Below are 24868 nucleotides of genomic sequence, written 5' to 3'. Positions count from 1 at the left end.
GATCTTTTAAGCCACCCTCAGACACACATTGGAACTTGGAAGTAATATCAACATTGCAATTCTATTTTCATATTCTTCAAACATTAAGACAATAAGCAGCACAGCACCCATTCCTTATACAAAACATACAATACAACATTAAGACAATGGCGTCAAATCTTGTTGCATACGACGAAAGTGACAGTGAATCTGATGAAGAAATGGACCAGTCACCTGTAATTACCAAACAGAACCTTTTAACTGAAAGCATCCGCGAAGATAATGAAATTCCTAAACCTTCAGAAAAGGAACTAAAATTGGCAGAGCTAGCAAGCAGAGAAAAGACAAACTTAAGGAAGTGTGATCTATTGACAAGCATAAGCCATAAGAAAAATGGAAAAATTATGATTGGCATTCCCTCATTAGTTGATGTAACATTTAATTTCTGCAACAACTTATTCAATCTTTAATAAAATATTAACATTCTTTTTTCGTTTATAGTTGGAAGACGACACAGAGAAGAAAAAAGTGCAAATAGTTGACAAAATTTCTGTTGCAGGACAGTCTAAACTATTTTCAAAATTACCACCTCCAAAAAATTCACCCCATGAACCTGCCTTTATCATTAGTAAACCAGTTAGAAAGGATCCCATAAAGAAAAGTCTACCTTTAATTCCCCAATCTGTGGCAAGGCAGCAGATGTCGAAGAAAGATTCTGATGATGAAGATGTATCTGATAGCTTCTTTACAATGGATGAGCCAACACTGAAAGTACAAGCAGAACCTATGGATATTGGGGCATCATTACAGATGATTACTACTACAAGTCAACAGGAGGAAATAGTATATCCCATCATGCCCACTAACCAGCAGTATAATATGGCAGGGATGTTAAATTCAGCATCCCTGTACCAACAAAGGGAAGATCCTGGACTGGAACTAGATAATGTTGCAGTAAGTACTTATCCAATTAAATCACCACACATGATCTTCATTGGCCTGTTTGTTTAGTTACAGGCACTTCAGGGTTCCTCTGGTGTGAAACGCAAGCTACCAGATGATGCACAGATAATTGAAATTAAAGGCGAGCGTTTAACATACGACCCTAACATGTCTTACCTGAAAGCAATCTCCGAAGAAAAGTCGAACACTAGAGGACCAGATATTGCATACAACAAGTTACAGAAGAAGAAACATCAAATCACTTACTTAGCTGCTCAAGCCAAAGCCCGTGAGGTGGATCTCAAGAACCAATGGGCTCAAAACAAATCCACCAAACGACAAACACAAGCAAAATATGGATTTTAAAGTACGTTTTTTGAGCTCGGTTGGGATCGTGAATACATGACGGCGTATAATTAACATAAGATGTAAAATCTGTTCCGTTAAATTGTGCATAGTAGGATATCTTTGTTTACTTCAGATAAACTCACTGGTTAATTTTTTCCAGTGATTGAAAGCCCTCATCGTCACATTTAATGCCGGATGGATCATTTCCACTAAATCTGTGTCTTCGCAAACGCTTAGCCCGGCAAGACCTTTAAAGATAATCGTTATCATTCGTTATCATTGAACATGACTTGGTAGATGTCAAAATACCCAGATATGAGTGAAGAGGATCGCTCGAGTGATCGATCCATTTTGATAGTCCTCCTACGACATTGCACTGTGTATCCAACACAAATTGGCGATTCCTTTTGCGATCGATAAATTGGTGGGCTCCAAGAATCTGAACAACGACGAGTGCTCAGGTACGATAAAAGTTGCAATAAATGAGTTATGTTTACTTTCAGAGTCGCAGGTACCCAGAATGAATAACAGGTATCGACTGGAAGCTTGTTCGGTCGGCCTTGAAATCCACTTTGTTGACGGGAAACCAGCCAGCGAACTAGTTTTGCTTTCTGAGTTTGGCAATGCAATTTGGACTATGAGAATATACCATTACCTAAACAATTAATACAAGGTGTCAACCTGCTTTAAATTTAGGGCGGAATCCAAAGTTCCCATCAAACTCAGGGCCGCAATTCCACAGAATGTAAGACCAGCATGTCCTTCCTGATTTTTGTCTTGCCCGATGGCTCCATCATAGCTCTGTAAGAAACACACAATATTTCAAAGATAAATTAACCTAACTTAACCTAAACGCCATTTACTATAGAATTAACGATATAATTGGTGGTTGTTTCAATGTTAATGGCTGACCAGTCCTGCAATATGTAGCAAATGGAACAGGCACAGTAGACGAAACGAACGTCGCTTTCACTGCCTTCAAGTGTGGCGGCAAAACTAGCAAAATAAAACGTCATTTTCCAGATACAAATAGCCGAAGCTGTCTCTTACCTCCCATTTTCTAGCTGAAGCGCTTTTACGCCAGCCAAAATTCCTTTTCTTTGTAACCGTCCCAAATCATCACCGAGAATAAGAAGAGTATTGATTGCTGCATATGTCATTGTTATGTGTGAAGTATCTAAGGGATGCGAGGAAACTGTTCCTATGTTTACACTTCTGCCAACATGACTAGGGCTGTGACTTTCAAGGGATAATGTGGCAGCCAGTGATCCACGAAAACCACAGCGTTCCAGGCTTTCATCATCTTGATTTGGTAATATCTGGAAAAGGTATATCCAGTTGATGTATTCCTCTCTGTGCTTATCCAGCAAATCCAGTCGTCCCAACACATCAAGACCAGATATGGCAAAGAATGATATTGATAGCCTAAAGAAAAACATTTGAAAAAAAAAGTAAAGGTTAACTATTTTCTTTTGTTGATGCTTGTTTTGCAGTAATTGGTATACCTTATGGAATCCAATGATACAAGTGAAGAGGGCAATGCATTCAGGCATCTTAAAAAGTATTTCGCATGCTTTTCTTTTGTGAATTCTTTACAATCTTCCATAGTTTCCCTAGTACCAGGTAACCTTGTAAAATGTCAAAATGTGATTCAGACGACGAATTTCTTTCCAGTCTAAAACAAATAACCCAAATGTAAATGTATTAATAAACAAAAATTGTCATCAAAACGCTCACTTTTGACTTTAACAGCTTAGAACATTGTTCAAATTTTGTTCGAAATCTCGTGATCTGATGGCCAAATGCTGGATTAAAAGATAGTCATTTCGGGAAAACAGCGTTTTATTGGAAAACTTATTGTTAAGCTTTTTGCCTATTTGTATTTTTACTTATGTGCGAGATAACTGACAGCGAGGGCTTTTACAGCTGACAGACGATTTTACCGGATAATCTAAACTGCAAACGCTGGTATTAGTAAACAGCATTCCTTCGGCATTCTTCGATTGAACTAGGAGAGTTTTTTCTTTCAAATTTGAAAATTTCAATGTGAAAACGTGGTCACCTTTTTGAGCTTTTCAGTTTCCAATTACTGGTGTCTGAATTTCCATTACCTATATTTTCATTGTGTCATTAATTTTAATAGCTACTACAAAGACAGCTCCTAGAGATTGAAACATATATTTAAAAAATAGAGGAATAACGACAAGTTTAGCATCCAACATCTGCATTTAAGTTTTAAGACTTCCTGGCAAAAACTAAAAAGACAAGAAATCAATTTAAAACCCCCGCTATTCAATCCCGTTCTTTCGTACGAATAATTTTACGCGAATCACGTTCAAATGAAGTTCGTCCAGTTTACCTATCCCCATTGATCTTTTGTCATTCTTTTTATAGCATGAAATCCATTTCCCCCTGTTCATAACCTGAGTGGATGAGAAAATATGTATTCCAACGGTAAATGGCACGATATCAGAACGAACGACTGGGATCAATTCAATGGCTGTCACGAAAGAGGACACAATAGCTAACTTGAGAATTTGAGGTATTTAAGTAATGCCAACATCCTGAGCGTCCTGTAGTTGCGATCCACAAGTCAATGAGGTAGTCAGAGAACCTCGAAACCCTTTCGCGATGAAGCTACATCAATTTTTTACAACGTCACTACTTATGGGTGTCCTTACGCTCCGGGTGGATGCCGCAAAAATACATAGCAAAGTTCGCCGATCGGCCCTATCGCTGCCTTCCGGTAGTTCGCTCTCGGTCACGATGGATTTGATTATTCCAGTCGTTCCGTTAATCAACACAACTCTGACTTACCTATGGTTCGACCTTCCACTTACGTTCGATCTACCAACCGCCAGCACGTTGAATGAGCTTTACGTCAGTTTAGGCCTTTTATCCAAAGCATCGAACGATGACGACGATTCCGACACTTCGAACGAGCTGAGCCACGACTTCGTGGAGGATCAGAGAGCTAACCACGATCGAAGACAGGTGTATCAATATGCAGAAAGTTTCTTCCAAAAGTGATTCTTTTTTTTTTGTTACGTCAGACGATATAAAAATATTTGGTAAGTCAATTTTAAAGACGTTTGATATTTTGAAACAGCTTTGGACTCAACGGACAAGTCTGCGTGAAGCGAGCCATTTGCGAGCTGGCTGAAGCGCCATTAGGCAGCCACGGTCTGTTTGGCAAAATTTTCGAGCTTTTATTTCTGTAAGTAAGAATTTAATTCTCAATTCTTCTTTACATGTATAAAAATAAAATATACCTACTTCTGATTTTACTTCACCAGGCCGTCGACTACGAGGGAAATCGAGCCGCAACTCAATGGAAGTCCGGTCAATGTCACCTCACTGCCAGTTGAACTTCATTATTTGGGGCAATCGATTGAAGACAGCTACACCGACGCCTACCTGAAAGGCAGAAAAACAGGCGGATGTTCAATTCATTTCTCTGCTTGTCCCATATCCATTTTTAAACTGCTTGACTATTGATAACTCCCGTCTACAGTTTGAACCGTTACCTAAAGTTCCTATTTCAATGCCTCTATTTCTGTTGGTTATTATTTTATTTAAAGACGAATCGTCCAATAAATATCTCGTTTAAAGTTCATATACAGTATATATTTTTATTATTAATATTCATAGCCAAAGGTAACAGGTCAAGACTTCTGATTATTTACATTTCCGATCAAAATTTAAACACAACGGTGGAAATCATAAACAAAAAATCGAGTCAAATTTCTGTGAAAAATCACATCGCCATCAATAGTTTCCACGAAAACTGCTGTATCGTCAATATTTTCTCGCGCTTTGCTGTAGCTATTCGCTATATTTTTTATTTTTTATTTCTACTATGGCGGGGTCTCGTATTTCATGATCTACGTACCCAGCTGGAGCTACAGCTGAGCGCTCGCCTCCTGTAAATTTGCCAACCAGTTTACACAAGTTTGGTGCTCTGGCTGAGTTTACCGTTACGCCCATCTCTGCATGGATTTTGTTTACTAAAAATTTTGCACAAATCCGCTTGCATCTGCTTGCATTTCAGTTTCATCCCAAGACTATCTGATATTAGCAAGCTGTATACGAACTCTATACAGAATAACATCACGTTTCTGTGTAGAATCGCCGGCCTCCGCCTTATTCCCTTGACTACAGTTATCTTGTTTCCGGAACTCGACCGATCACATGGAACAACAACTTAGCTCGTCGCGGCTTCTCATGCCAAACAGTTATGTTATTGGAACCTTTCGTAGATAATTCTTCATCCTCATATTTTTCTTTTCAAGAAGCGCAAATGTTTTTGGGCCATATGAAAAAGCAAGATCAGTTTGAAAAGACATACTGGAAAAGACGATTGTTGCCATGCCGTACAGCCTAAGGTAAACAGGAAATGCTTTGACTCTTAAAGTCAGAAAAGAAGTCATGGGAAGACGCATTAAAAAGAAAAATCCACCTTTAGCTGTAACTTGCACGCAACTTGTGCTTCCTCAAAAGCAAGTCAACCCAACAATAAATATAATAAAACAAGTTAGCCGAGAAAATGTAGCCAGTTGATCGAGCACAGCCATCACAGCAATAAGTTTCTCCAGTAATTCTTAAAAATTGAAAATGATCCGCATCTGGCTATTGCTAGTGACAGGAAGCATCGTCGTCGTTTTTAACAACGTCGAGACGACTGCCCACGAAGAGCTAGTGATGTTAAATACAGGTGATGGCGCTACTAAAGAGCCTGAAGAGGAGGTTTCAGTTGGAAGACGTAGTTCCAGACGGACCGCTCTGTCATTGCCGGCCAACACGAGCTGTAAAATATCGTTCGATATGTCAGTGGGCATAAGCCCACTTAACAATACATTCACGTCGTTCACCATGAGTTTGCCCTTCCGCTTCGTTCTGCCAACGCACTCGCAGCTCAATCATCTCTATGGTAATTTGGAGCGGCTCGAAAGTGATCTGAGCGATGGAGAAGCAACTACTAAGGTCATCGATTACGAATTTCTTGAAGAACAAAGGGCAAACGAGCAGAGACGAACAATCTACCAGCATATCGAAACTCTATTCAAAAAGTATACCAACATTAAATTTTGGCTAATTGGCCCCCAAAAAAATTTCATTTTCAGTACGAAGGCCTGTTATTCACATGCCTTCATGGTATAACGATCGCTTTACAATTTCAATTAAGGTTTGGACTCGACGGAGAACTTTGTTTGCAACGAGCCATTTGCGAGTTGGCCGAAGCCCCATTAGGGCACTACGGAATGCTGGGCAAATTAATTCATCTGGTCTTCTCGTATGGTTTCAATCAATTGTTTTGTTTCGTTTGGGGCATCAACAAAGGCATTTTTTGTTTTCTTTCACATTTAAACTAGGCCGAGTCTGCTACAATTTCCCGAGATAATGAGCCGATTTCTAGCCGGCCATGGCAACGCCAATCGTTTTAGACGCGATGCCTCTTTGCTACCCGAACTGGAACTGATAGAGAAGCCGGTCGAGGACCAATACACTCGTGCGTATCTTGCTGGCAAGGGACGCAAGTGCTGGGCGCGTTACTCCTCCTGTCCCATTTCCTTGTTTACGCTTCTGAAAATTTAACTGGTAGGACGGGCTCTCGTTTTCTCGCAGACTCTTAACTCCAAGTTCGTGATTGTTTGAACTGCTCAGCAGTTTCTTTTATTTTTTGTGGCTAGCTTATAGCCAAACAGCACAAAAATTAACTTAAAAAGTTCCTATTCGCCGACGAATGCCATTGTAATAAATTATAGCTGACTATGATACGATACGCGGAGGTAGACATAATAAACGTTGTTATCAAATTTACCATTCAAGTTGCAGCTGTACAGAAAAAACAAAATTGGTTGCTAAAAGTGAACGACAGTTTGACATCGAAGTTTATCTTCTTCTTACTACGTAAAAAGAAAAAAAGAAAATACGACTTCCGCTGCACTTTGTGTACAAATCCGGCAATGAAGTCTGTAACTGAATTATTCGGTTTGCACTTGTTTTTATTTTTTCTAGTTCGTTTCCATTTCCATCTGAGACGATACGATAAGAATAAACAAACACGCACGGGAGGCCAGATTGGGTTCCAAAACAAAATCAAATCGTTTTCCATAATTGCGAGTTCTATAGAGGAACGAAGCCATCAGCAAAGCAACTAGCTCCTTCTGATGGGTAGGGCTGTCAATTGTGGGAGGTAGGGATAATGAGGGAGGGAGGAAGGAGAAGATCGTTAGTGAAAAATATCATCCACTACCGAGAAATGGCACAAAAAGGAATCATGAGCTTGCAACGATGATATCTGCGTTCGATAAGACCTGATCAGCTTTCCACTTGGTAGAGGCGTGCATGAGAAAAGAACTCACGTAGCTAGAAAAAAAAAATTGATTTTAAAATTTTTTTTGCAAGTTATCTAGTTGGTAACCAGAATACGGTAATGCCTCAGCTCAAAGAGCAAAACATTTAGCAGTCTCTGACGTAGACACTCTTTCCCGGTACCACATGGTATTGAAAAGGAGGGAAAAAAACAGATGAATAAGTATAAAAAGGCAACGCGAATTATTGTAAAAGCATCAGTTTAAGATCTGATATTGTCAGAGAAACTAGCAGCATGCAGTTGTTCAACCTTGCCTTGGTCTTCGGCGTCGTGGCTTTCGTCAGCGCTTGTTCCCAAACTGTAAGTATTTTAAACGAATTCATTCAAACTTAACATGCATTGCAATAGTTCTGAAGACGTAGAAAAATTTATATGTTGTACGTAATATTTAAAGCCCGGAACAACCACCACCACTGTCACCACCACCGTCACTACCGTCACCGCCGATGATGATGGTGAAGCCGGTCTGCTAACCGCCAACGATCGCCGCATCATCCGCAAGACCTGGGACCAGGCCAAAAAGGACGGAGATGTTCCTCCCCAGATCCTCTTCCGGTAATACCAACAAAGATTTTTCTTTTACCAATGGGATTTCCCTTCATCATCTTATGCACATCATCTCCCAGTTTCATCAAGGCCCACCCCGAGTACCAGAAGATGTTCAAGTCCTTCGCTGATGTTCCCCAAGCCGAGCTTTTGGGCAACGGAAACTTCTTGGCCCAGGCCTACACCATCTTGGCCGGTTTGAACGTCGTCATCCAGTCCCTGTCCAGCCAGGAGCTTATTGCCAACCAAATCAACGCTCTCGGTGGTGCCCATAAGCCCCGTGGAGCTACCCCCATCATGTTCGAGGTATGTTTTCTAAAACCCTACTTCATACGCTTGAATTTGAGAATAATTTAACAATCATCTCGCACAAAAGCAATTCGGTGCCGTCACTGAGGAAGTCCTTGCTGAAGAGCTCGGCAGCTCCTTCAACGCCGAGGCCAGACAAGCCTGGAAGAACGGTATGCGCGCTTTGGTCACTGGCATCACCAAGAACCTCAAGTGAGTAAACCTCTCTTCCAACTACACAACTGTTGTATAATCAGCAAGTAAAACAACAACATCTCTAAAATTCAGGAAAGCCGAAGATTTGGCTGATCCCCAGACTAAACTGACCCCCCACCAGATCCGCGATGTTCAAACCAGCTGGGAAAACATCAGGGGTGACCGCAACTCCATCGTTTCCGCCATCTTCATCAAGTATAGGCTCACTACGCTTCTTTTAAATATTCAAATTGGGCATTTAACTAACGGTGGCATTTCTTTTCTTCCTACTCAGGCTCTTCAAGGAGACTCCCCGCAGCCAGAAGCACTTCGTCAAATTCGCTAGCGTCGCCGTCGATGCCTTGCCCGAAAATGGCGAATACAACAAACAAATTGCTTTGGTTGCTGACCGTCTCGACACCATCATTTCCGCCATGGGCGATAAATTGCAGCTGTTGGGTAACATCAACTACATGCGTTACACTCATCAACCTCCTCGTGCCATCCCCCGTGAACGTTTCGAGGTAAGATGAGAAGACAATGAATGAAATGCGCCACCGCAGTTCAATTTGATTATGTTAAAACAAAAAGATGGAGGAATGATTGAAATTGTCTGAATGTTGTACAGGACTTCGCCCGTCTCCTTCTTGATGTTCTGAGCTCCAAGGGAGTCAGCGCCGATGATATGGACTCATGGAGAGGCGTCCTCACCATTTTCGTTAATGGAGTTTCACCCAGGCAGTAAGCCATGTGGTGACGTAATCGCAATTTCATGATTACCTTTGATGACTATTCAGCCAATATTTGGTTAAAGTTGAAATAAAAACGTTACCAAGTGAACACGATTTCGTCTTGTTTCGTTGCAATTCAAATGAATTAAATCCCAAGACTTTTTTTTTTACCACCATTTAAATTGATTTTGATAAGATATGGAGCTAAAAAAATTATACAGGCTCATCAAAAATGAAATTTGGGGGCGAAGCTCGACAAAATGTAGCCTCTATTTTACGATCACAATACGCCTTTGCAGGGAGAGATGCTCTGTTAAAATGGCAAGCCAAACATTTTCAATATTATAACAAATTCGGTGTTATTTGGAACGGGTCAAAATATTATAGAAGATGATAATCAATCACCAGCAAAATGCTGATTCCTTCTCGAATCAATAAAGTGAAAAACGTGACTATCGTAATGAACTGGTCAGTAACTTCGAAGTGGTAAACGGGAGAGAAAAATAAAATTGCGACGTTTTGCATATGATCTCCCAACAGATCACCGTAATTTACCCAGAAACCAAACATTTGGACATGCATCAGCAATGTTCATGACTCAATAGAAGGATGCTGCGTCCCATATTCACAAAAGTATTTTTATAAAATTAAGCATATACTGCATGTTTGTTTTAAAAAATAATATCAAAGGAGATGCTTCGAATTCCCACTAATATAGTTTTGTTTCTTCAGAAATAATCTGAATACTATTTAACGAGGTATTTTTACAGCAATTCGACAGTAAAAACTATTCCACAAGGCAAATATGAAAAAAGTTGCTCCAGTTGAATGTATGGTCGTTTACTGACCTCCAACATCGCGAGATACGAAGACTCAAAAGAAAGGCTCATGATCCATAACCTATGACAACAGGTCCGACCCTGGTTTATATTTTTTTTGGGGGCCATTTATCCAGCCAAAAGTCACGTAACAACACAAATGTTGCCTACGTGCACGGCGTTTCAAACAATTCCTATAAATAGGGGACGAATCCTTGCAGTGACCATCTGGTTTGGTTTCAGAAAGCAATTCGAAAATTCGAACGCACGTTAATCGACCATTTTTTTCTTTCTTAAATTTGTGTATGTGTAACGCGTGTGATGAATGTTATCGTCTGTAGCAAAAGTGAAGGTGTTAAGCATGTGATCAAATTCGCGCTGTTTCAATCAATTTCGATCCGTTACGTACACACAAACCATCGCACGGAACCAACGGAAATGAGATTTTTGGAACCAATTAAGTTACACATTTAGTTACTTCAATACTTGGCGGTCTTTAATTAGAAATTTTGAATCTCAAAGATAGTTGACTATTCTGAGACCTGCTGGGCTAACTAATTACATTTGTTAACAGTGGTTAACACAACCGCTAAACCAAACTGGGAAAGAATACCATTGTCAACAAGTGGTTGGAACTATTAACAAATATCATGAACCTGTTCTCAAAACACACAACAACAACAACAATAAAAAGTTTGAAAACAAACCAGTCAAATCAAAATTATTTCTGAATAGTCAAATTACTAATTGACCGCTTTAGTTTGGCTAATGACGCAACGAAATTCATAGTCATTTTTAAGGGGCAATAGCACATCAAATGAATTGAGCATTCAATCCATTGGAGCCGATGCTAAAACTCGATGCGCGCAAGATCGTAAAGGCCACCACAAAACTTGTTAAACTTAACGGTAACTCTTAAGAAAAACAAAAACGTAAACCTTAAGCAGTAGCCAGCGTGAAAAAACAGCTACGTGACAGATGGCACGTATACCAAGAGGGCAACGGGATCAAACATTGAGATAAAGAGTCAAAATTCACATTACGTCCAATGATCAACAGTTCAAAAGGTTAGATCCTACAGTCAATTTAGACATCCTTCTACTTAAGGGCAAATAAGCGATGGCGTGAATCACGCACCGGACCGTATCGGACCCAACGACTGCTACAGACGCAAGATAAGCCCCAGATCGACTTTCAGTATGGGTTGATCAAAAACAAAAAAGAAAACCAGCTGGAGTAAATCTAGTTGGCATTCAAAGAAAAAGTAATCACGATTTCGGGAAATGAATATCAAATCACATTAGTGAAATTCACAAGTCACGTACACCAAAAACATGGGCAACATTTACGAGGAATTGGAATCGTAACTTGTTGAACCTCGATCCGTATAAAAGGATGTCCGTGTGGATGGAAGAGCATCAGTTAACCGTCTGATATTTTCAGAAGAAATTAGCAGCATGCAGTCTCTCAAGATCGCTCTTCTCTTCGCCTTCGTGGCCCTGGCCAGCACTTGCTCGCAAGCTGTAAGTTAATACAATTATCCTTAATGAGAAAATCATTAATAAAAAGAAACACCACCCCATTGAAATAAAATAACAGCCTGGAACCACCACCACTACTGTCACCACCACCGTCACTACCGTCACCGCCGATGATGACAGCGACTCTGGACTACTGACCGCTAATGATCGCCGCATCATCCGCAAGACCTGGGACCAGGCCAAGAAGGACGGAGATGTTCCTCCCCAGATCCTCTTCCGGTAATATCAACCAAGATTTTTCTTTTAAAAATGTAATTTCCCTTCATCATCTTATGCAAATCATCTCCCAGTTTCATCAAGGCCCACCCCGAGTACCAGAAGATGTTCAAGTCCTTCGCTGATGTTCCCCAAGCCGAGCTTTTGGGCAACGGAAACTTCTTGGCCCAGGCCTACACCATCTTGGCCGGTTTGAACGTCGTCATCCAGTCCCTGTCCAGCCAGGAGCTTATTGCCAACCAAATCAACGCTCTCGGTGGTGCCCATAAGCCCCGTGGAGCTACCCCCATCATGTTCGAGGTATGTTTTCTAAAACCATACTTTATACGCTTGAATTTGAGAATAATTTAACAATCATCTCGCACAAAAGCAATTCGGTAACGTCGCTGAGGAAGTCCTTGCTGAAGAGCTCGGCAGCTCCTTCAACGCCGAGGCCAGACAAGCCTGGAAGAACGGTATGCGCGCTTTGGTCACTGGCATCGCCAAGAACCTCAAGTGAGTAGATCCCTCTTCTTATTGCATTACTTATTGTTGTATTATCGGTAGCTAAAACAAAATCTTCTCAAAAATTCAGGAACGCCGAAGATTTGGCTGATCCCCAGACTAAACTGACCCCTCACCAGATCCAAGATGTCCAGAGGACCTGGGAAAACCTGAGGGCCAACCGCAACGCTATGGTCTCATCCATCTTCGTCAAGTAATCCCTCGCAATCCCAATTGACTGTGCTCATTCAATCATCCATCCTAACTCCCGTTTTGCTTTTCTAGGCTGTTCAAGGAGACCCCCCGCGTCCAGAAACACTTTGCCAAATTCGCTAACGTTGCCGTCGATGCCTTGCCCGAAAATGGCGAATACAACAAACAAATCGCTTTGGTTGCTGACCGTCTCGACACCATCATTTCCGCCATGGACGATAAATTGCAATTGTTGGGCAACATCAACTACATGCGTTACACTCACCAGCCTCCCCGTGCCATCCCTCGTCAGACTTTCGAGGTAATTCCTTCTTCCCCATGTTGGATATTCAAATCAAAACCAGATTTAATCTTTTCCTCTTTACCCCATTCTCCTTATCTAATTTTCTTTTAATTTCCTTTGCAGGACTTTGCCCGCCTTCTCATCGAGTCTCTCGAGGCTAGCGGCGTTTCTGGTGATGATATGGACTCGTGGAAGGGAGTTCTGACCATCTTCGTTAACGGTGTTTCTCCCAAGTAAATCAACCACTCTCCTCTTTCCGTTCGGAAAAAGGAAAAGAAAAAGCTGCACAAGAACTCGCTGTTTTTCAATTTTTATATCAAGACCAATTTTTTCTATCAACCAATAAATGAAACATTTATGAAATTCAATACTTTCCCGACTCTTTAGCTTTCATCGTTAGAATTTATATTTAGAAGCACAGAGCGTAGCTATCAGAGGGCTGAACGTTTCATGCCAGCCTCGACTGGTAGTTTACACTGAAAGTTCAATAAGAGTTCAAACTCAATCAAGAAAAATAAAGAGCATTACCACAGTTGATTGATTTGCGCCAAAAAGCAAACAGCAAATATCAACAGAGAAATACGAGGCTATTGGCAAGAGGCATCATGTGATTAGACAAGCCTTTACATCAATTTTTATCAAATGAAATGTCGGATCCTTCCAAAACGAGATTGCCAACATCAGCGTTGAAATAAGCAAAGCCACCAATAATAAATAATCGAAAATCCAATCGCTGATTAAATAATAATGATGGATAGGCCTATAGGAAGATAAGAGAGTGTCAAAGTTAAGTGGATTCGGTCGCACACGGAAAGGGCTGTGTTACAAAACAGACGCTACCCTGTTTCCCATGAATAAAAACATAGATCCATACAGTACATATGAAAGAAAGATTGAAATGTAACTTCGCATTACTAATTTGCAAATCAGACGAGTAGTTTGCTTCAATGCCAAAATTCTAAATAATCTTGATTACGAAAATGAGCCAAGAAACTTGAAACCGTGAAGAGTAAAGAATTCAAATTTCTTGTCGAAGAAACGATTGACAACAAAATAGATGGCGCTCATTCGATGACCGTAATGAAGATTGAAATAGCAGTCGTATTCCTATTTAAAGAAAAACTAAATGAAAAAAATGGCAAAGGGATACGTGATCGGCAACACGTACAAGTAGACATTTAACTGCGCTGCTGAATTTCAAAGCATCAATCACAACAACTTGCAGGGGTTCAAAGGTTAAAAAGCGGGTCGCACGAGGCGTCGTCACAGAGACAGAAGAAGTGATCACGTAGGCCAACTTTCTGGTATGGGACGATAGTTCTGTCAACAGACAATTTTTCACGTCTAGTTGAGTATAAAAATGAAAGCAAATCTATGGAAGAGCATCAGTTAGCTGTCTGCTACTTCCAGAGCTAAATCCACTCGCAACAATGGCTTCTTTCAAGATTGCCCTTCTCTTCGGTGTCGTCGCCTTCGTCAGCGCTTGCTCTCAAGCGGTAAGTTCCCAAAATTTGATTCTTTTTCATGTAAAGTACAAAGAATTCACGAATGCCATTTCAGCCCGGAACCACCACCACCACCGTGACTACTACCGTCACCACCGTCTCAGCCGATGATGGCGGCGAAGCCGGCCTTCTGAGCGCTCACGAGCGCAGCCTCATCCGCAAGACTTGGGACCAGGCCAAGAAGGACGGAGATGTCGCTCCCCAGGTCCTCTTCCGGTACCGACCACAATTTGAATCGAATCAGTTCCTGAATTCATTTTACGATTTCTCTACACAGCTTCGTCAAGGCCCACCCCGAGTACCAGAAAATGTTCAGCAAGTTCGCCAACGTTCCCCAAGCCGAGCTTTTGAGCAACGGAAACTTCTTGGCCCAGGCCTACACCATCTTGGCTGGTTTGAACGTCGTCATCCAGTCCCTGTCCAGCCAAGAGCTGATGGCCAACCAATTGAACGCTCTCGGTGGTGCCCATAAACCCCGTGGAGCTACCCCCGTCATGTTCGAGGTTGGTTTTTGTGAAGGCCTTACAAGAAAAATTCTATTAAAACTAAGTGCCCCTCTAAAATTGATTGATCAAATCTATAGCAATTCGGTGGCATCCTCGAGGAAGTCCTGGCTGAAGAGCTTGGAAGCGGATTCACTGCTGAGGCCAGACAAGCCTGGAAGAACGGACTTGCCGCTTTGGTTGCTGGCATCGCCAAGAACCTCAAGTGAGTTGAAAATCGATCATAGTTTTTCTCAAAAGTTAACAAAGCCTTGAGCCCTCGAACCATTCAAAAATAATGTCCACGCATTGACCTTTAGGAAAGCTGAAGATTTGGCTGATCCCCAGACTAAATTGACCCCCCACCAGATCCAAGATGTCCAGAGGAGCTGGGAAAACATCAGAAACGGCCGTAACGCCCTTGTCTCCTCCATCTTCGTCAAGTAAACGAATTTAACCGTTCAAAGAACAATCTTAAAAAAGGGACAAAAAGAATGCTAATCGATACCTTTTTGTAACAAAAGGCTCTTCAAGGAAACCCCCCGCATCCAGAAATTCTTCGCCAAATTCGCTAATGTCGCTGTTGATTCTTTGGCCGGCAATGCCGAATACGAGAAACAAGTCGCCCTCGTTGCCGACCGTCTGGACACCATGATCTCGGCTATGGGTGACAAACTGCAGCTTTTGGGTAACGTAAACTACATGAGATACACCCACACCGAACGTGGAATTCCCCGTGCTCCTTGGGAGGTAAATGAACTACGCTTTAAATTATTCTTTCTATGTGAAATTAAGCATGTCATTTTTCTGTACCAGGACTTCTCTCGTCTTCTTCTTGATGTTCTCGGCGCTAAGGGAGTGTCGTCTGATGACTTGGACTCATGGAAGGGCGTTTTGACCGTCTTTGTCAACGGAATTTCACCCAGGAGTTAATTCTTTCATGCCTTAATAATTTCGCTTGATCGAAATTAAGCAATGATGTGCTAACTTCTTAAAAAATAAACGTCATATCCCAACAAGAAACAATTGCAACTCTTTCGTCTTTCAAAGCTGTTGGAAATCATTCGGTGGTGGTGGTGGCAAGGGTGGATGGAAATTGGCAACATGAAAAACTTTAAAAAAAAAATGTTCCGAAAATTCAAAAATTCAATAAAAAAACAGGTCCGTAGTTTGCAAGGCAACATTCGTAAACAAAGATTCATTCATTCAATTGCTTGCAAGCAATGCAATTCAACTTCAATTCATTATTTTAAAACAAATCCCATCAAAAACATTTGCCGTTTTCCCTGTAGTTAACGACAGCCAAACAATGCGGGTATATCCGTATTTTTTTTTTAATGATCCCGTCCGCTTCTTATCGCATTCTAACGTGGGGTCGGACCCAATGGTCGTTCTACGAAGGTAACTAGGGAATGTTGACTCGTGTCCCCGCTTTATTCCTTCTTGTTTTAAACGAAGATTTTCTTCTTCTTAAGAAATGGGCCCCATCCGAATTGGCTATCAATGGAAGTCAAAGTGCATCGACTGTGTGTTACATGCACGTGACGCTTTCTATCAACAGTCTCTCCTCCCCACCAAGATTCGCTTCTTTAAAAAAAAAAAAAAAAAAGGGATCACGCAAACACTGATAAGAGAATTAAATGGATATTTCTGCCAATCATCACACATAGTAGATTGATTGTAACTCAATTTGCCACACATTGGGCGTCTGCTGTTTTGTCTAGAAAACCTTTCCACAGCCAATCTCTGTCGCACACGAGTCTGCACTTGCGGGAATGGTCGATCGTGTCACGTTGCCGTTCAAGGTCCTTGCGCAAAACAAATCTTTGTTGAACGACATTCTCTTTTTCAACGCAGTGCAAATGTTATCAAGTGAAACGGCTGCCGCTATTCAGTATGTTTAGAAATCGTTTTCGACAAAGATGTTATCAAAAAATATGAGGAGATCAATGACGATGATAACGGGCGGAAAGAAAGAGAACAGTGTCCTTTCTTAAAATTGGCAACGTACTGTGCCTACACAAAATGTTTGATACGAAGGAACTTTTTAGAAAATTAATTCATAACAATCAGATGTGTTCGATTTCAGGGACAACAAGAGCCTACTGTCTCTTCTTTAAACTGGTAGCATACTGGTGGTAAGCCAGCAGTTAATCAAATAATGGCAGTGCAGTTATCTTCAAGAAGATAAACATATGGAGGAAAAACAAGTTTATTCAAGAAAACAATCGTCTTGGAACAAGTGAACAACTCTGCCGATAGTTCCAACAAGCTAGCGATATAATTTGAATCCATATCGGCCTAGATGCAACAAGTGCCATCCAGTCAGATGTCTCGAAAACGTGATAGAGATTTTGAAAAACCGTAAGAACATATTTGTAGAATGTCTAGGGCTACCCAATCAGTCAGAATGGAACAAAATTGTAGCATGCATCTGACGCTAACGGGACAAATAAAAACAAAACAAAAACAAATAGCATAAATTGGTTATCTTCTTCTCGGCTATGTCGAACTGAGTAAAGGCCGTTAAGTCAACTTTGTGACCTTCCGATGAACCTATACAGTTGCTGACTATTTAACAACGAAATGAAGTAATTCGAGCTCCCAACAAAATAAGAAAACGTGGTTAACGTCACGTATGTCCCATTCCAAGAGGTTGTTTTTAAGGGAGCTGGCCGAAAGCCGACAGCAAGTTCAAAGTCCAAAAACGCAACATCAACAGCAGCTATACAGAAAAATACTGGTTGGTGACATGGAAGTCCTCACGTAGGCCTTAAGACTTATCGGAGGAAACAGTTCCATCGACAGCTCATCAGAGCCGGGGCAAGTTGACTATAAAAAGCTGAAGAAATTGAACGAAAAGCATCACTTAGCTGTCTGCTATTCCCAGAGCTAAACCAACCCGCAACAATGGCTTCTTTCAAGATTGCCCTTCTCCTCGGCGTCATCGCCTTCGTCAACGCTTGCTCCCAAGCGGTAAGATTTAAATTCTACTTCATTTATTAAAAAGTACAATTGAATTTACGAACACGATCATAGCCCGGAACTACCACCACCACTGTGACTACCACTGTCACCACCGTCTCTGCCGATGATGGCAGCGAAGCCGGCATTCTGAGCGCTCACGAGCGCAGCCTCATCCGCAAGACATGGGAACAGGCCAGGAAGGACGGAGATGTCGCTCCCCAGATTCTCTTCCGGTAAGATTTATAATTTCAATTACATTAGTTCCTGAATCAATTTTACAATCTATTCACCCAGCTTCGTCAAGGCCCACCCCGAGTACCAGAAGATGTTCAAGTCCTTCGCTGATGTTCCCCAAGCCGAGCTTTTGGGCAACGGAAACTTCTTGGCCCAGGCCTACACCATCTTGGCCGGTTTGAACGTCGTCATCCAGTCCCTGTCCAGCCAAGAGCTGATGGCCAACCAATTGAACGCCCTCGGTGGTGCCCATAAACCCCGTGGAGCTACCCCCGTCATGTTCGAGGTTGGTTTTTGCAAAGGACAAGAAAAATTCTATTAAAACTAAGTGCCTCTCTAAAATTGATTGATCAAATCTATAGCAATTCGGTGGCATCCTCGAGGAAGTCCTGGCTGAAGAGCTTGGAAGCGGATTCACTGCTGAGGCCAGACAAGCCTGGAAGAACGGAATTGCCGCTTTGGTTGCTGGCATCGCCAAGAACCTCAAGTCAGTTGAAAATCGACCATAGTTTTTCTCAAAAGTTATCGAAGCTTTGATTCCTCAAACATTTCAAAAATAATGTGAACGCATTGAACTTTAGGAAAGCTGAAGATTTGGCTGATCCCCAAACTAAACTGACCCCCCACCAGATCCAAGATGTCCAGAGGAGCTGGGAAAACGTCAGGAACGGCCGTAACGCTCTCATTTCCTCCATCTTCGTCAAGTAAATGAATTAAAATTTTCACCAAAAAGCCACAAAAGAATGCTAATCGTGATTCTTTTGTAACAAAAGGCTCTTCAAGGAAACCCCCCGCATCCAGAAACACTTTGCCAAATTCGGCAGTGCCGCTGTTGACTCTTTGCCCGGTAATGCCGAATACGAGAAACAAGTAGCCCTCGTTGCTGACCGTCTGGACACCATCATCTCAGCTATGGACGACAAACTGCAGCTTTTGGGTAACATCAACTACATGAGGTACACCCACATTGAACGTGGAATTCAACGCGGAACGTGGGAGGTAAGTCGAAATGGCGCTACATTTAGATGTCTATTTTAATTACACGAATTGAAATCCATTTTCAGGACTTTGGCCGCCTGCTTCTCGAATCCCTGGCTGCTAGCGGCGTCTCCTCCGATGATGTGGACTCATGGAAGGGCGTTTTGGCCGTTTTCGTCAACGGAGTTTCACCACGCAACTAAAGAATGTTTAACCACTCTACAAATTTCACATTTTAGCAATGATAGGCGAAGGGAAATTATTCCGATCAATTATTATTTGCTGATAATGTTTTGTTTTGTTCTCCAAATAACAATCATCGATGGAGAGAAAAAAAAAAAAAAATGAAAATACATTTTTTTCTTAACTCTTAAATGTTTGTTTGCAATTTCGGTTTTTTTTCTTCTGAACACCCCTCAACGCTTCTATTATTTTTTTTAAGCAATTTTTTTTTTTACGTAGATGCTTCGCTTAAGATCTCGTGGTCCCTATCGTTTCTTTCTTGCTAGTTTTTTTTTTTTTAGATTATTTTAAAGCGATTCTAACAATGCGGAATCCGAAAACTTCAACCTCGGGTTCTTTGTTTTCTATGGCCTTTAAAAAAAATCCATTAGACAAAATCAAGAAAGAAAAAAATGTTTTTTAATAAATTAGATTTGATTTGAAAGTCACAAAAAGTATCGTAGATGAGGAAGCAATCTGAATTCCCGAAGAAAAAAACAAAAAACATTTGCCTGCAAAGGAGATCGATCTCAAACGGTTAAGGAAAAACCAAGATCCACCCACTAAAACACGTTTGCAAAGCAATTTTCTCTATTGGTCAGACATGCCGCTTCAAATTTTGTTATAATTCTCTGCGAATGGCAAAAGAATTAAGTGTAAAATGCATGCATCCGAACGAATCCGATGCAATCAAGCTTTGATGTTGCTTAAAGCTAATGAAATTAACACCGAAAAAAAAATCAAATATGAAAGACGAAAATCAATTCCTTGATCCGACGGCAAAAAAACTCAAAAATAGATCCGAATTGAACCAATTTAAAAAGAGCTAAAGAAAAACAGAGGAAAGACCCAAATAGGGCGAATTCATTAAAATTTTGATAAAGGTCATTTGGTAAAAAGAAAATAATTTTGTTTAAAGAGAAATCACGTGCAGTGAAAACCACACCCATAACACCGATCGGGGTCACGTTGTCCGGCCAATAAAGAAGAAACTCGAAAGAAATACTCGCGTTTACGTGACCAGTACAATGTGCTTCGCATGCATGGCGAAGATATAAATTTAGAAGCTGAATCTCTACGGCTCGTCATTCCGTTCCGGCGAGCAACTCTTCCATCAACACATCGACAGGCCGTTCCGCTCGGTTGTTGGCCTCATTGGGTTTTTATTAATGTTACCCAACAGCTGCAGTTTTTCGTCCATGGCGGAAATGATGGTGTCCGTTCTTAAACTACGTCTTTACTAAATGCAAACAAACCACCCTTCCAATACCGTAAGAAAGAATGCGAAAAATTTAATTCAACTCATGTTTATCGCTAATTAAACTCTAGGCGGTTTACTAATTTTATTTTTATTTTTTAAACGAAAGTTTTGATTTTTAAACGGAGCATTCTCTTGTCAGCAGTTCCCGTCTGATCACGCCAAATTCAATCATCGAGTTGCTCGCCAAAGGAGGCCATGATTTCCGCGATTGACGATAAACTGCAGCTGTTGGGTAACATTTGTATCATTAACGGCCAACAACCGAGCGGAATGGATCGCTACATCATTCAGGTAATGACAGTTGGCGAAAACGGTAGTCATTCATCGCATTAACGCACGCGTTGCCGCTGTAAATGATCTTTACCGATGATCTTTACTTTGCATCGAACAGGAATTCGGACGTTCTCTTATGGGATCCTAGTGCTTCATACTTCGCCATCGACCACCTGAACTCGCACGCAGAACATTCTAACATCCCCTGCCCCACGCCTACACACACACACTCTTCTCCAAACACTAATCAAGTGTTGTTGTTTGTTTCCAGTTTTTTCTTTTTCTTTTTTCAATGAAGAAAATATAAAAAGAGAAAAAGTTTTTTGGTAATGATGGTGATTTGACATTGAATAATTACAGAGGAAAAAAATAAATAAAATCAAACAATAAAAGAAAATGAAGAATAAATTTGACATTCGAAAATATTTCGTTGAGAAAGAGGATAGAAAAAGCAATATAGGCTGGTATTTCTGTATGTCACTAAAAAGATAAATCAATCAACTGAAATTGAGTTGAGCCGGTGCCTACAAGAAGATTTTTTTTTTCTAATAAAATTGTATGCTTAAGATTCGAAACCTTGAACAAGTCAAAATGAATAAAGAAAAAAAAAAGCTGATTTTTAAATGTATGTTGGCTGACACGTGCAGTGAATTTCATCAGATGCAACTCGAGCACGAAGATGTTTACAGAACTGACCTCAGGAAATCGAGACTGGGCAAAATATCTGATGATTTAACAAACGGAGAAGTAAACACGTTGGCATAGAGAGCGGCAATTGCAAGCAATATGACATTCGATCTTGTAAACGAAACGCCTTATCAACAACACTTATTCTTCCAATTTAAAAAAGCAAACACAAAACAAAAATGATAAACAAATCAACGAAGCTAACGTTTCTGCGCCCTACCATCGAATACATTCAAATGTAAAACGTGAGCAACATCACGTACGACGTTAAATTTAAAAGCAATAAAAATACTTCAGCAGAAGCGAAAGTTTTTCCTAGTAGCCGAATCAAAAACAATCTACTACGACTGAGAAAAACGCAGCGCTGTAATGCAATCAGAGGCCGATGGCTGACGTGAAAACTCGCTCGTACGCAGTTCGATATTAGTTTGGGAAAAGTAGAACAAAAAAGGAAAAACCTAATGACTTTGGCAAGGCTCGATTGGAAGTAGGCGATAGGCAGTATTATCATTTCAAACGACAATCAAGTGTCGAACTTCATTTAGTTAGTGGGACCATTTAAATCCATGAAAAAGGAAACTTAAGTTCATGGCCAGGCAGTTTCAGGCGAAAACAAAAACACACATCAAAGATCACAAACGATAAGATTTGATCATGATGCATCAAATGCGGAATGGATTCAGGTAATATTCAAATAAAGAGGAGCTATGGAAGCAACAAAGCTACAACATTGCAGAAGAAAAGATTGCTATGCCTTGGACTTACAAACGCCAATAGGCTGAGTACTCAAGAACAATCTCGGTTGTACTCAAGAAAATTAAGCAGATAAACCAGAAAAGGAGTTTGTCCAGTGAAAACAGGCGTGAAAGATGTCACGTACAGCCATGGTTAGGGTCAGATGCTGGGTAAAAATACATCAACAGTTCACGCGTAGTCCAAGTAATCAAAGAAAAAAATAAATTAAATTAAATGTTTATTGGTTTTGGTTTGCGGAATAGAGGCTTAGCGTGACCTGAACATTCCCGATCTCGTTGTCAACAACCATCACATCAATCCAGTTGACTATAAAAGAGAAGAGAAATCTATGGAAGAGCATCAGTTAGCTGCCTGCTATTCCCAGAGCTAAATCCACTCGCAACAATGGCTTCTTTCAAGATTGCCCTTCTACTCGGCGTCATCGCCTTCGTCAACGCTTGCTCCCAAGCGGTAAGATTTAAATTCTACTTCATTTATTGAAAAGTACAATTGAATTTACAAATACGATAATAGCCCGGAACTACCACCACCACTGTGACTACCACTGTCACCACCGTCTCTGCCGACGATGGTAGCGAAGCCGGCATTCTTAGCGCTCACGAGCGCAGCCTCATCCGCAAGACATGGGAACAGGCCAGGAAGGACGGAGATGTCGCTCCCCAGATTCTCTTCCGGTAAGATTTATAATTTCAATCAAATTAGTTCCTGAATCAATTTTACAATCGCTTCACCCAGTTTCGTCAAGGCCCACCCCGAATACCAGAAAATGTTCAGCAAGTTCGCCAACGTTCCCCAAGCCGAGCTTTTGACCAACGGAAACTTCTTGGCCCAGGCCTACACCATCTTGGCCGGTTTGAACGTCGTCGTCCAGTCCCTGTCCAGCCAGGAGCTGATGGCTAACCAGTTGAACGCCCTCGGTGGTGCCCATAAACCCCGTGGAGCTACCCCCGTCATGTTCGAGGTTGGTTTTTGCGAAGGACAAGAAAAATTCCATTAAAACAAAACGCCCCGCTAAAATTAATTGTTTAAATTTAAAGCAATTCGGTGGCATCCTCGAGGAAGTCCTCGCTGAAGAGCTTGGAAGTAGTTTCACCGCTGAGGCCAGACAAGCCTGGAAAAACGGACTTACTGCTTTGATTTCGGGCATCTCAAAGAACCTCAAGTAAGTTAACGCCTCCCCGTCTATTACTAGTATTTCAAAATATCTACAAACTACAAAGACTTGAAGCCGCGAGCGTAGCAAAAAATTTTGGAATAATGTTCACGCAATTAAATTTAGGAAAGCTGAAGATTTGGCTGATCCCCAGACTAAACTGACCCCCCACCAGATCCAAGATGTCCAGAGGAGCTGGGAAAACATCAGAAACGGCCGTAACGCCCTCGTCTCCTCCATCTTCGTCAAGTAAATGAATTAAACCAGTCCACCAAAAAGCGAAAAGATATCTAATCGTTATGGTTTTCAAACAAAAAGGCTCTTCAAGGAAACCCCCCGCATCCAGAAATTCTTCGCCAAATTCGCTAATGTCGCTGTTGATTCTTTGGCCGGCAATGCCGAATACGAGAAACAAGTCGCCCTCGTTGCCGACCGTCTCGACACCATGATCTCGGCTATGGACGACAAACTGCAACTTTTGGGTAACATCAACTACATGAGATACACCCACACCGAACGTGGAATTCCCCGTGGCCCGTGGGAGGTAAGTCAAAGTGGCGCTACATTTACGGATCATCGTTAATTTTAATCGTACGAATTGCAATCGAATTTTAGGACTTTGGCCGCCTTCTTCTCGATTCTCTGGCTGCCAACGGTGTCTCCTCCGATGATTTGGACTCATGGAAGGGCGTTTTGGCCGTTTTTGTCAACGGTGTTTCCCCACGCAAGGATTAAGAAACTTTCAACCATTTTACAACCTTTAAAAAATGATTTAAAAAGTGGGGTCTTCTTTTACTTCACCCGATACATTTTCTTCCAATAAACAATAGATGTCAAAATTTTGTTTGATTCAACATTTCTTTTTGTCAGTACGGAAACGACACCTTAAAAAAAAAAATGGAATCCTATCATTTTGAACCAAGTTTGACACACGATGAACATATGAACATAGCAACAGAATTTCCTTCCAAACCAAGAACCATGGTCACCTCATTGTCATGCACTAGATGCACTAGTGACGTCTTTTTTTGAATTCTAAATAGATTACCATCATCTTTTAACGCATCATCACGCACACAACACATAGTGACAGCCTTTCAACGGCTCAAATGGAAGAAACAAAACAAGTAGAAAGAGAGAATTTCAAAATTCCAACACGTTAATTTGTACTCAACGTGTAGGTCGAACCGAGAGGTATTTCGCCAAAAAACTTGTTGGCTGAATTGCCTTCAGCCAAATTTATTTGCTTCTGATTTGCATGTGGCTTATCTTTGCTACTGCAATACGAAAACATTGACCAACGGCAACTAGCATCTTACGCTCGCAAGAAAAAAAAATGAAAAATACCAAAAGAAACCCGATTAACGATGAACGCGGTCATTGGAAATGCG

The 24868-nt window shown here is 41.2% G+C and overlaps 7 protein-coding genes and 1 long non-coding RNA gene across 13 annotated transcripts; 7 read left to right on the top strand and 1 right to left on the bottom strand.

Annotated features, from left to right (window-relative positions):
• Positions 1–1341, top strand: LOC116926544. Its single transcript, XM_032933485.2, has 3 exons — positions 1–410; positions 481–933; positions 991–1341. The coding sequence occupies exons 1-3, from the start codon at positions 147–149 to the stop codon at positions 1285–1287; spliced, it is 1014 nt and encodes a 337-aa protein (XP_032789376.2). The 5' UTR covers positions 1–146; the 3' UTR covers positions 1288–1341.
• LOC116926530 (geranylgeranyl transferase type-1 subunit beta) lies at positions 1278–3231 on the bottom strand. Of its 2 annotated transcripts, none has more exons than XM_032933470.2 (8): positions 3213–3231; positions 2775–2944; positions 2320–2694; positions 2133–2265; positions 1951–2070; positions 1767–1880; positions 1579–1708; positions 1278–1517 (listed from the first exon to the last, which is right to left on the bottom strand). In XM_032933470.2, the coding sequence occupies exons 2-8, from the start codon at positions 2873–2875 to the stop codon at positions 1399–1401; spliced, it is 1092 nt and encodes a 363-aa protein (XP_032789361.2). In that variant the 5' UTR covers positions 2876–2944; positions 3213–3231; the 3' UTR covers positions 1278–1398. The 2 variants fall into 2 exon arrangements, with proteins under 2 accessions (XP_032789361.2, XP_032789359.2); XM_032933468.2 differs by lacking the exon at positions 3213–3231 and adding an exon at positions 3007–3206.
• Positions 3232–3238: 7 nt separating this feature from the next.
• LOC116926576 lies at positions 3239–4885 on the top strand. The gene is made up of 3 exons (XM_032933528.2): positions 3239–4295; positions 4379–4486; positions 4566–4885. The coding sequence occupies exons 1-3, from the start codon at positions 3901–3903 to the stop codon at positions 4765–4767; spliced, it is 705 nt and encodes a 234-aa protein (XP_032789419.1). The 5' UTR covers positions 3239–3900; the 3' UTR covers positions 4768–4885.
• A 357-nt stretch (positions 4886–5242) lies between these two features.
• Positions 5243–7089, top strand: LOC116926572. Its single transcript, XM_032933519.2, has 3 exons — positions 5243–6338; positions 6455–6562; positions 6642–7089. The coding sequence occupies exons 1-3, from the start codon at positions 5884–5886 to the stop codon at positions 6862–6864; spliced, it is 786 nt and encodes a 261-aa protein (XP_032789410.2). The 5' UTR covers positions 5243–5883; the 3' UTR covers positions 6865–7089.
• Positions 7090–7783: 694 nt separating this feature from the next.
• Positions 7784–9514, top strand: LOC116926535. The gene is made up of 7 exons (XM_032933476.2): positions 7784–7945; positions 8040–8200; positions 8272–8497; positions 8568–8692; positions 8768–8890; positions 8970–9198; positions 9303–9514. Exons 1-7 carry the CDS (start codon positions 7880–7882, stop codon positions 9417–9419), a joined length of 1047 nt encoding a protein of 348 aa, XP_032789367.2. The 5' UTR covers positions 7784–7879; the 3' UTR covers positions 9420–9514.
• A 2069-nt stretch (positions 9515–11583) lies between these two features.
• LOC116926537 lies at positions 11584–13327 on the top strand. Its single transcript, XM_032933478.2, has 7 exons — positions 11584–11746; positions 11823–11983; positions 12055–12280; positions 12351–12475; positions 12555–12677; positions 12749–12977; positions 13083–13327. The coding sequence occupies exons 1-7, from the start codon at positions 11681–11683 to the stop codon at positions 13194–13196; spliced, it is 1044 nt and encodes a 347-aa protein (XP_032789369.1). The 5' UTR covers positions 11584–11680; the 3' UTR covers positions 13197–13327.
• A 966-nt stretch (positions 13328–14293) lies between these two features.
• Positions 14294–24316, top strand: LOC116926536. Of its 5 annotated transcripts, none has more exons than XM_045175989.1 (9): positions 14294–14455; positions 14520–14680; positions 17820–17922; positions 22838–22998; positions 23060–23285; positions 23362–23486; positions 23604–23726; positions 23796–24021; positions 24093–24316. In XM_045175989.1, the coding sequence occupies exons 1-9, from the start codon at positions 14390–14392 to the stop codon at positions 24210–24212; spliced, it is 1311 nt and encodes a 436-aa protein (XP_045031924.1). In that variant the 5' UTR covers positions 14294–14389; the 3' UTR covers positions 24213–24316. The 5 variants fall into 5 exon arrangements, with proteins under 5 accessions (XP_045031924.1, XP_045031922.1, XP_045031923.1 ...); XM_045175987.1 differs by lacking the exons at positions 22838–22998; positions 23060–23285; positions 23362–23486 and adding exons at positions 17986–18146; positions 18208–18433; positions 18510–18634; XM_045175988.1 differs by lacking the exons at positions 22838–22998; positions 23060–23285; positions 23362–23486; positions 23604–23726; positions 23796–24021 and adding exons at positions 17986–18146; positions 18208–18433; positions 18510–18634; positions 18729–18851; positions 18921–19146.
• On the top strand, positions 20419–21202 carry LOC116926594. The gene is made up of 3 exons (XR_004396142.2): positions 20419–20618; positions 20751–20899; positions 21000–21202. It is a non-coding gene; the product is annotated as an uncharacterized LOC116926594 (long non-coding RNA).
• Positions 24317–24868: the final 552 nt, after the last annotated feature.

The sequence above is a fragment of the Daphnia magna genome, linkage group LG7, assembly GCF_020631705.1.
Source record: "Daphnia magna isolate NIES linkage group LG7, ASM2063170v1.1, whole genome shotgun sequence".
NCBI lineage: Eukaryota > Metazoa > Arthropoda > Branchiopoda > Diplostraca > Daphniidae > Daphnia > Daphnia magna.
The sequence above is the reverse complement of the archived record's forward strand: the minus strand, read 5'-3'. Positions and strand labels throughout refer to the sequence as shown.